At 36.4% G+C, this 11,442-nt stretch overlaps 1 protein-coding gene across 1 annotated transcript; it reads right to left on the bottom strand.

The window, feature by feature from the left end:
• Positions 1–344: 344 nt before the first annotated feature.
• On the bottom strand, positions 345–11,180 carry LOC111811478 (ARM repeat superfamily protein). The gene is made up of 17 exons (XM_087118082.1): positions 10,744–11,180; positions 9,540–9,738; positions 8,566–8,868; positions 8,385–8,474; positions 7,255–7,737; positions 7,034–7,141; positions 5,686–5,816; positions 5,470–5,602; positions 4,607–4,949; positions 4,048–4,526; positions 3,765–3,947; positions 3,531–3,689; positions 3,212–3,286; positions 2,768–2,933; positions 2,174–2,322; positions 1,356–1,571; positions 345–1,044 (listed from the first exon to the last, which is right to left on the bottom strand). Exons 1-17 carry the CDS (start codon positions 10,956–10,958, stop codon positions 406–408), a joined length of 4,071 nt encoding a protein of 1,356 aa, XP_086974208.1. The 5' UTR covers positions 10,959–11,180; the 3' UTR covers positions 345–405.
• Between the last annotated feature and the right edge of the window lie 262 nt (positions 11,181–11,442).

Genomic DNA, 11,442 nt, shown 5'->3' with positions numbered 1-11,442 from the left:
CAAAACCTACCACCAAGAAGTGAGTGATAACTACAGGAAATCATCAGTCGTAGACAGATACAGAAAGAAACAAAATCAATAGAGGAGAAACCTCTTTTGAGTATTCCCTCATCAACAAAGAGGTTCAAATTCAAGAAACCTCTTCCTTAATATTACATTTTTCTGTATCTATTTTATGTGTTCGTGTTGCCAATTGGGGTGTTCTATAACAAAATGATACTGTTTTATGCATAGGCATCAAGACTTTAATTTGTTTCAGGCATATGAGTTCGCAGTTAGATTAATTATTTCTAAAGATTAGGTGTAAAAGATGTCCTAACACATGCATGAATATAGGAATCATATTAACACGAAAAGGAAAAATAAGTATATATAGCCCTGCATTATAAATACTTGGGAATCCTATTAACACGTAAAAATGTTGGATTGCAATTTCTTAAATACAATTTCCACAGACGAAACGTCAATGTCAAATCCATAGCTTTGACCCCCATAAAGCACATAAAGATACCCTTTTGGAGATAAAGGCGGTGGAAGAAGTCGAGATACCTCGGGAAAATCTGATGTGGGTGGTGAAGGCACATCCTTCTTCATAGAGTAGTATACATCAGCGACCAGAAGCCAAATAAGATCGGGATCAATAGATGCAAGGCCTCCAAGCGCATTCAATGATGCTTCCCTAAGCCCCATAACACCACTAAAGGCTACACCTGCCACTAAGCCACTAACCTTCTTGAGAACTACTTCCAATGCCGATGCACTTCTTCTGTTTCTAGATAGATCAGCAATCATATTGAGCAGTGCGACCTGAACTTTCAAATTGGAACCTTCAGCAACCGAATCCTCTGATGATATAGATGCGCTGTTTCTGTAGGGAAGTTGAAGCACTGCCTTCTCTTCTCTCACGCTTTGTTTCCTTAGAAATGGAGACGTCGTCAGAAGCTTCCAAAAATGAAACCCATCTGTATGGAAACGTCGTGTGAAGAAATCTCCACCACAAATTTGTACAGAACTGCTTATCACATTTAAACATCTTCGAGCAGCCTGTAAGTTGTATGGATTACTATCTCAAAATCAATAAATATTAGTTAGGAAAAAAGAGGCAGCAAGCCAGCAGCATAAATCTAAAATCAACTAGAAGTATTTGTTGTGTGTTTGAGTTTATGTAGGTCAGAGGTAGGTCGAAGTAAAAGACAACCATTTTGTTTCTTTTCCTGTAGGTTTTCGAACTAAAATCCTAAAAGTCTACGTCCAGAGGTGGATGAATCAAGAGATACAACAATTGCTCAAGTGAAAACTAGATCAAAGACTTTAGTTTTGAGGGGGAAAAAACATATGGACAGGTGATAACTTACCACTGGATTTTTGTTCTGAATGCAAGCAACCAAAAAGGGCCATATTTTATTCATTGCCGGAAGCAACCTATTCTCATCAGATCCCTCATCAGAAACATCCAAAGTGTCCAGAAGTCGATAAAAGGACTTTGAGCGCAAAGTTTCCTCAATTGCTTCCTTGGTATCCTTCTCATGCTTATAGGCTTCTTCCACTTTTGCCAATGCCACGACGCCATACTATGCAAAGAATTTATGATTTATAGCATTAGAATCAAATTTAAGCAAAACAAAATTCGATCTAGCAAGATTTGATGGCATTCTTCACCAAAAAGGGATGGGGTGAAGAGGAATCTTTACTGCATCAAAGTGACGTGAGAGAGAGACCTAGAGAGACAGAGAAGCCACAATTTCTATTGGCATGCTTCCATTCATAATGATGATTATGATGCAAAATATGATAGATTGCAATTCGCATCAAGGACATGAAATACTTTTTGGTGACATTCTCAGACAGAAAATGGCCACGAAAAGATCCACTCACAAACAAGGAGATGCAGTTCTTAGCTCGAATCTAGAAAGTCTTTGGAAACAACCATTAGCTTTACAATAAGTAATGTTACAGGGTAGCTGAGAATGAAAATAGGTCGTAGAAAAATTCTGAAGAGTTAGATCAAAATAGGTCGTAGAAAAATTCTGAAGAGTTTTGTTCCATCATTTCGGGTAGCTGAGAGTGAAGTGCTCAGTCAAACCCTTAAGATTGGGGAAACAACCATTATGTTTTACAATAAGTAATGTTACAGGGTCAGGATCTGGATCAACTTCAGCCATTAGAGACATACCTCAACAATATCTAAGGCCACCAAGCATGTTGCTTGATTCTGTGAAGCTAGGAGAGGTGTAGCAGTCACAATGCACGAACCAGCAATGGATCCAACTGTTCTTCTATATCTTCTGGAATCATTGAACTTGAACAAAATATTTTCCCACTCTACACAGAATTAAATTAACCTTCAAATAATTCTCTTTCATTCAACCTCTTGTTTCAGAGTACTACAAGATTAGAAACGTCTTTATATAATCTAGATTAAATTCATCTTCTTATAGCATTGCACAATGAAAACTTTGACAAGTTAATTAATTCATCCTTTTAATATCCAGCACTGTTTCCCTTGCAAGAGCAGAGGAGCTGAATGGAACATAATATTACATCTCAATTAAGTTCATCTAGTTCCTTCTTTCACAGTTCATAGTTTTTTTTTTTTTTTTTCCTACAATGGTTAAACATTTAGTACAGTACACAATATTACAGTTTATAACTAAAAGCCCTCAACTTTAGATCACCAAGATCAGAGATAAAACGTTTTAAGGTTGATTAAATATCAAAATCTAGGAGGTAAATTTGGTATGGCATACAAGTTAACAGGATCAGTCACCTGATTCCATAGAAGATATATTTTTGTTATCGTCATAACATGATCTTGATACTCCTACAGACTCAAATTCTGCCTGCTTTCCCATGACATGAGCAAGAAATGATGCTGCTTTACTAGGCAGCGAATTAGATTCGTGCTTTGATACCCTGGCAATCTCTGCTACTGCCTGGAGAAAAACAGGTCCACAATAATATAAAAACATGAACAATTTGGTTTTACATCGCAAAGATTCTCGTTAACTGAGAGACAAATTAGGAAACTCTCCCCCCAGCCAAAGTAATCTAAGAACTCACCAAAGAGCTCAATGAGAAAAGATATTCAAAAGAACGGTCATAATCCCTAAAATCTGACAGGAATACGAAGGACCAGCAACCTCTCAACAGACAGTCATATTAATTATTGTAAACCTTAGTACAAAGTGAATATGCATAATTCAAAAGTGACCTTTAAGAAGGGACCGGTTAGATTGGGGTGCTGATGTCTTCCAAGAATCTCAAGTTCCAACGATACTGTATGCATCTGCAATTGTTCGGTGCATCAGATTCCAACCCATTCAGAAGGAGTCAAAGACATGTAAATACAAGTCCACACATATAAGAAATGTAAAAGATTTTCACTCTAAGCAACCATCAAGAATGTAGAATGGAAAACTATGAGCATAGAGTCATATGCATGCGTTCTATACAGCACAGGTGCTCCCTCAATTAGTAAGCCCATAAAACCCTGTATAATGCATTAGTTGTTAAAGGATTAATTGGCATACAGGCTCCTCCAACAGAGGCAAAATCTCATGAGCTATTCCAATATAGGAAAGGATAGCAGCAAGAACATTTGGCACGTGCGGGTTGAGATCCAAATGACGCAACTGTCGGCATATTGAATCAATCACATAATCTGCATTTTCCAAAACCAAGTTTCGAACCTGCAAAAAGTTCATATTTGCAATTGATCAAAAAAGACTTGAGAACCAAAGAAAAATGTATTCACATTATCTTACCGTTGGGTAACCAGATGAAGAAGAAAGAACATGTAAGACAGCATCAGAGGTGCTTCGAACTTCCACATTTGAGGAAATAAGATTCTCGAGCAACAAATAAAGAGATGAATGAAGAAATCCACAAGAAGAAAAATCTTTTCCAAGGCACATGCTAAAAATACCTATTCCTTCAATTATAACCTGTTCAAGAGAAAGTTGCAGTTTAAATACAATGTAAAATCACCATGTGGCCATGAAAAAATCCACAACTATGCACATAGGGTATGAAGCTTGATCTTTCCTGATGCAGCATGGCAGTGTCTCTGAAGAAGTGTAAACTAATGTCTTCTTCACCAACAGGATGAATCGGGGAAGATTTATGTTGTACAGGAAGGTCCCATATCTCAGGAGATAGGTACTCGTGCAAGATTCTACCAATACAATCAATTAATTGAGTTCTAACTTTTTCCGGGGAAATCTTCCAACTAGCTTCATTACTTGTGGCACATTCATAGTTATTGGTAACCTTCCTGTGCATTCTTGCCCTCTGAAACGTACTTGAGAAGTAATCTACTGAATATTCTGAAACACCAAATATCATCTCATTCAGAATACATATATCAGTGCTTGCCTGGCGCACTAACAGTCCTGAACCATTTCTCCTGTACCAATATTCCCAGCTTTCTTCACTGTATTCTTTCTTCCGAATCTCAGAAACCAATTTTTGTAAGCTTCCCAATGGGATATCAATGGCAACCGATAAACTACCTTCACCTTTGCTATCTGATAACAAGAAAGTATATGAGATGGTACAAAGTATAAGAACAAAAGAGCTAAATAATCAGATAGGAATAGTTTAAAACCTGCCAAAGACAAACCAACAAGTCGGAGAACTCCTCCAAGAGCTTCATAAAGTTTCTGACTGCCAATGCCATTAAACCATGGAGGCATGCGAGGAAGTACGTGATCACTTTGCTGTATATCTTTCTCCTGAACCATTGTGAGCTCTGGAACTGCAGGTGAGGCAGTATTCATGATGGAAAGGCAATCACTGATGAAACTAGTTCCAACTTTTAACTCAGTAAGAGAGTTCAGATATCCTAGAGAAGATGGCCTTGCTGAAAGAAATTTTCCAAGAGAACGGGCGTAAACTGAATTCTGATTTAGACAAACAGCAAATACATCTAGAAAGCGAGCAGCAGTTACCTATACATTTAGGGACCAATACAAAATTAATATGGTATTAATGACATAAAAACCAGTGAAAAAGAGATTAAAGAACAAAATGACAAAATAAATGGGGGAATAACCAAAAAATAAAATCATCCAGTGTCAAGGATAAATATCAATAGCATAATATGATAGGAGGAAGGGTAAGAATAGCTAAGATGAATCAACTTTCTCCCCATTTTTAGACATAGCTCATGATTGACCGCAAGTGAAATTAGACAAAAATATATATATATATATATATATATATATATATATATATATATTCATTGTTATGATCCAAAACATGCATCCAACCATACGAATTATCTTTATATTTTGTAACTATGGTTGAAGCCATAGAATTTCGAAAAATTATCGTATAAATTTTCAAGCAATAATGCAGCAAGTCATACTTTATACTTCATCTACATATTTTGTAAGTTACAGATTGAACATGATGTATTAAAGCAAATGAAAATTGACGTGTGTTAAAACATCAGAGAGAAGCCCATACTGAAGAGTGGATTAGATGATCTATAATGAGCTGAGGCCCAGAGTAATACGCCACTACAAGTAACTGTCGAGCATGTGATAGGGCAAACTTCTCATCACTGCCAAGAACCACATTCGGAAGCTTTTCAACCAGCCTAGATTTAATGGGGTAGAAGTTAGCTATAAATACGTCCAAGAAATTTTAGTCATTTGTAGTTTTAGATTTCAAGATAAGAACCTAACAAAAATTTTGGCAATATCAAGCTGCAATTGATGGTTCTGAGTTATCCAAAATAAATATTCAAGGAACCCTTGTGCAGTGAATGAAACATCCTCAGAGTCATCAATAGCCAAAGCACACAAGCACTCCTGCATCAACAGTCAGAATATAAATTAAACATCTTGAGCAGCAAGCTTAGAATTTTTTCACAAGGTATAAAACGATCAAGATGCTAACCATGTCAATTTAAACATTTTCTAGTTGAATCAATAAATTGAATGAGTAAGCATACAAAATTTCTTAATAACACCCAGCATGTTCAATGAGTATATTGCATTTCAAGCTGCTCCAAGATCACATAAAAATAATCTTATTTTCATCAAGGAATAATGCATGATTTGAACACATAATGAGGAGGTTTCTTTGGCTATTAGTTTTTAGACATAAGTATGACATATTTTACAATAGAATAAAGAAAAGAAGTGATGAACTTTTTCCCATTAGCTTCTAAAAGATAGCAATGCTTAGGGCACCCCTGCACTCAATTAAAAGTTGTAAAATGAGAAGGATCCAGGTTGCAAAAAAAAAAAAAAAAAAACATCAGCCAGGAAAACTGAAAAGAGAAAAACCTGAATTCCAAAATCACAAGTCACGTATATAATTGATGCCGTCAAATATGGAAATCTTAAAAATAACATATTACTGTCCATAGTTGTCAGAACAAATCTAAAAGCTTCCATTTCTCAGAAGATCCCTACAGAGGAAAAGTGTTATTTTAAGACAAGCAGTATTCTTGAAACACATGATTTTTTTCTTTTGGATTCCCTTCCATAATAAAAGAGTTTCAAAATGCTTTTTTCTTTTTATTTTGAGAAATTGGGAATCTTTTTCGTAACCTCTGGCCTAAGGCAGGACATCAAGTCTTCTTTCTGTGAACTCATATTCATATGATTACAAGAAAAATATGTAAAATCTAGCATCATTTTAATAGTTGAAACCCAATAAATAAATAGTTGATTGCATTGAATAAGAAGAGCATGAAGTTCAAAATATTGAAAAACAATCAATTTCATTTTTGAGGCAAGAAACTACCAATCTTGCTTATAACCATGTAAATGCAGCATTGGTCTACCTTCGAGGTCTTGCACTGAAACTCATACATTTTCACTTCACTTTTCACTCACTTCAATATAGGCTTTCAGGTCCCACATGTATGAAAAAGGTTTGATATATTCGAAAAAATGCAACAAATTCAACAAAATGGGTGTTATAACCAATACTTTAAATCCATCAACAAGAGACACCATAAATCACTCCCCAAATAAATTGATTACAAAAGTAAGTAGTTGTAATTCGTTTTGCTTACCAAAAGCATCAATCTACTCTCCTTCAGCGTATAACTGCACCTAGATAGTAGTCCATTAATGGCAGCCAGGATGCCCAGTCTAACCTTTTTTACCAGATGTACACAAATCTAACAAGCACCCAGAGAAATTAGAAATCGAAACAGATCAGTGGTTACAATAGCTATAAAAAGATTTTTGTCAAGTATTGAAGGACTCAGATACATAACCTTCAATGACTTACAGATGGAAAAGTTGCACTTAATAGTTTATCCACATGTGCTGAAGTTTCTGCAACCCATTCCTTTGTACGATCCACATGAAAAGATTTGTTCCCCTTAAGATAGTCAGCACTCATCTTCTCCTTAGATCCAGATTTATTAGTAGTTTTCTTTGCCACATCAGCAGATGTAGACTCTTCTACCTTTATACTCCCACCTTGGACTTTATTGGGTAATTGACGGAGTTCCTCTAGAACATATTGTGCCTTTTTACCCTTCTCCATAATAATTTCAGATTGAAAATCCATAAACATGTCAAGGCTAGACTTATTAGCATCATCCTCGAGGACTATCATTAAATATTCAGCCAAGCCTCTAATTGCTTGGTTTGTGGCTTCCGTATTCCCAGCAGCCCCACTTAATGATGTTTTAGAGGCCCGCAAAACTTTAGAAAATTGACTAACAACACCAGGCAAGAAGAAGGCCAATGCATCAGCTGTTCCAACCTGCAAAAGAATAGTATCAATACTGTAAACCACCGAAACATCCATGTTCAAGATTATTGCTACAGAACTAATACAGAGAATTGTAGAGTATCAAAGAGAACTATTTATAATTTGTTTTTTTATTATACGGGAACTTCCCTCTTCGAGCAAATAAATAAAGAAGTGGCAGGGATTATAGATTTTTCAATAATGTTGATTTTTGGCCTAAAAATATTTACACATACGCTAAAGTAAATAAGCTATGAGGCTCCGCACATACACTGAATAATCTCACCAATGCCTTATTGATATGTGGATGGTTGATAGTGTTTATCTTTGAATAATTCAACTATTGTTTTCTACAAGAGGCTGAATCAACAGCCAGGAAACTTGCAACTACCATTGCTTTAACTTGAACCAGATTTTTCAAGTGTAAAATACATCAATCAATATAATATCGGTAGAATGTTTTTATCCTCATTTCTTAATTTAAGCAATCCAATCAAGAGATAGTGTCACAAATTTTTATCTCAGGAAGAAGATCTAGTCTCAGCGGGTGAAGATCATGGTATGCATGACCTAAAACCCATGTCCCTCCTTCAAGAATTTACTCTATCTGATGACAGGTAGCCCATGAATACAAAGTTAATTAGAAGTTAAATATTTACCTTTGCAACAAGTATGCGAAGGGTCATAAAGGCTTCAATGCGAAGTTTAGAACTTCCATGATGTCCTCGTATAGCCTCAATATCTGCAGCCTTTGAACATACTCATGAACAAATAGAAAGACTTGGGCAAAATAAATGCTAGAAAACATGGGAAAATCATTGAAAACATGTTTTTTCATACTTTGAGAAGAAGTGATAGCCAGTGTCCAACAGCAGCTGAAGCAGTTTCACTCCGGAGAAATTCAAGTAAGCATTCATTTGGCTTTGACTCTTCTGAAAGTTCAAGATGGCCTTGAAACTCTCTGTTTTCTGCAAGTGCTGGAGAATCAGATATTTGTTTGCATGAGCATGCATCATCTGAGCAGGGATATAAATTCACAAAGATCGCCTTATAACACTTGATAACTCCTTCGCGGAATTCTTCTGATGCCTCCAAGGGAGACAATAAAGCTGCACATGTTAACTTTTTCAGCACTACAACCATCTGCATTATCACATCATCATAATTAGGACAAATAGCTAATTCAGAAAATGGATATACTAAAAAAGTATTTAAAGGCTATTCACAGAATACAGCATGAATAGCCCAATGAACCTATATTTCTTTTATTTACTTTCTATGAGACCGTACAACTAACGGACACAATTGATGAAAAACTTGAATGCTTCCTTGCAGTAATTTTCCCCCAATAGGCAGGCAGTGGATCTAAGAGACAAACGAGAACCAACTTACCTTATCACCCTCATTCGTGTCATAAGTCAAATATCCCCGTGAATAATAAATCTACTTACCTTATCACACTCATTCATGCCACAGGTCAACTACGCTAGTAAATAATAAATCTCAACCCCGGCACCATAAAACATAAAATAAAATTAGACCAATAAGATAATTGATACTACAGGAAGAAAGATGACGTAAACTGAAATGCAATAAAATCAAATCTCCTCCAAAGCTGTTTCAGCAAAATTCTTCTCGTGAATAGAAATATATTTAGTCGAGATTAGTTATTTAAGACTGATTAGCGTGTAGTAAGTAACAAGCATCGCTCTAAGAACAGTCCCTGACACTATAAGGATAATTAACATTTAAGAAATGAAAGGTAAACAAATGAGGCACATCTCAAGTCTAATGGTATTTTCAAATTAGACCACCTGCGCCACAGATCCTAAATGACACTTCTTCAGGAGTTCTTCAAGACACTGAAGCACACCTTCTGCTACACTGTCACTCACTCTATGAGGCAGATCGTGAGTGACAGACTTCATAATGTTTTCTTCAGAATTAACCTTCTGCTGAGATCTGTCCTCAACCGCAGCATCCAATAGCAGCAATAGCGGGAACAGCGCATAACTGAAAATAGCAAAACTAAACTATCAGGTATGATTGCAAGTTCAAAAGGACTGAAATTATAACAAGTTAATAAAAATAGATCTTTTTATTTCGTTCTTTTAATTTCTCAGTGCATGTATAAAGAGAGAGTAAAATTGTAACCGTCCAAGTTCACCGCTAGCTGACATTGTCCTCTTTGGGCTTTCCCTTTAGGGCTTCCCCTCGAGGTTTTTAAAATGAATCTGCTAGGGAGAGGTTTCCACACCTTTGTAAGGAATGTTTCGTTCTCCTCCCCAACCGATGTGGGATCTCATAATCCACCCCCCTTTCAGGGCCCAGCGTCCTCGCTGGCACTCATTCCCTTCTCCAATCGATGTGGAACCCCCCAATTCACCCCATTTGGAACTCAGCGTCCTTGCTGACACACCACCAGGTGCCCCCCTCCCCCTTTAGGGCTCAGCCTCCTCGCTGCCACATCCTTGGTATCTAACTCATTTGTAACAGCTTAAGCCCACTGCTAGCAAATATTGTCCTCTTTGGGCTTTTCTTTTCGGATTCCTCTCAAGGTTTTTAAAACGTTTCTGCTAGGGAGAAGTTTTCACACTCTTATAAAGAATATTTCGTTCTCCTTCCTGACCGACATGGGATGTCACTAAAATTTAAGAAGTCTTCATAACCCAAAAAGATTTAAATGAATGAAAAAAAAAAAATCATTGACATCATATCGATCATCTTTTGTACCTAGCTTTTCTATGCCTTCCGAGATATTTTCAGGTTTTCGATGAAGTTGATTGATAAGCAATGAAACATGTTGATTACAATTATGGTTCAGAGGCTAAATACATTCTTCGTCCCTGAAATATAGCTTTATTTTCAAGTTATTTCTTGAATGAATGGTGGATGAATGAGTAATTGCGTGACTGCTGAGAGTTATAATAAAAAAACGCAAATGTAACAATATATAAAACGAACATCACTTAAAGAAATATAACATAATGAATTTGCAAAGTGGTAAGAGTAGCTTACTCAAAACAAGGTTGCAGAGAAGTTGGGGATGTTTTTCGAAGCAGCTCAAGCATTGAATGAATCGAGGAGGAGTGTTTCTTGGGCTTTTGGAGAAGCTCAAGCAACTCCACGCAACATGGTTTCAGCTTTGCGAACACTCCATTTCTCTGAACTCCTTCATTTGATTCTTCCGTATTTTGTTCCTCGTTTAAGGAATTTATATCAACTATCTCCATCTTCAACAGCTCAGAAGAAACAGAGGAAAAGCTTTACTTAAAGCAAGGACAACCACGAAACCAAAAGAAACAAAAACAGTTATATCAGCAATTGAAATGAAGCTAACGATCAGTTGCAGAACGCAATAAGAATTCACATAAAGGTGAAGATGCAGCAGCCGAGAACCTCTTCAGAGAGCGCGAGAAGACCCGCTACACTTCAACATGTTTGCTGTATTTTTATTTTATTTTATTTTTTTATTGTTTTTTTTTTCCTCATCCGCCATCTTACGGTGCTGCTCCGGGAACCTGTGGCAGTGGGCTGGGCTGGGCTACAAATGATAACGATGGACCGTAAATTTTGTTACGACCCAATATTTCTCTTCGGCCCTTTCCTTCTTTAATTGGATCTTTAATTTTGGCCCATCAGTATCCATTATTCACTAAATATTTTAGTTAATTACAAATTATAATAATTTTAATTTTTCGTATTTAGAATATTACT

The sequence above is a fragment of the Cucurbita pepo genome, chromosome 15 (assembly GCF_057944985.1).
Source record: "Cucurbita pepo subsp. pepo isolate OVF chromosome 15, ASM5794498v1, whole genome shotgun sequence".
In the NCBI taxonomy this organism is placed as follows: domain Eukaryota; kingdom Viridiplantae; phylum Streptophyta; class Magnoliopsida; order Cucurbitales; family Cucurbitaceae; genus Cucurbita; species Cucurbita pepo.
This window is presented reverse-complemented; position numbering and strand designations above follow the sequence as displayed.

Bases quoted from the DNA above. Each gene is read 5' to 3' on its own strand.
- LOC111811478 (XM_087118082.1), bottom strand. From the start codon at position 10,958: ATGGAGATAGTTGATATAAATTCCTTAAACGAGGAACAAAATACGGAA. The intron at 4,950-5,469 runs GTATGGGCTTCT...CTAAATGTATAG, and splicing joins ATCATCTAATCCACTCTTCA to GTAACTGCTGCTCGCTTTCT. The intron at 2,323-2,767 runs GTGACTGATCCT...AATTCTGTGTAG, and splicing joins TATATCTTCTATGGAATCAG to AGTGGGAAAATATTTTGTTC.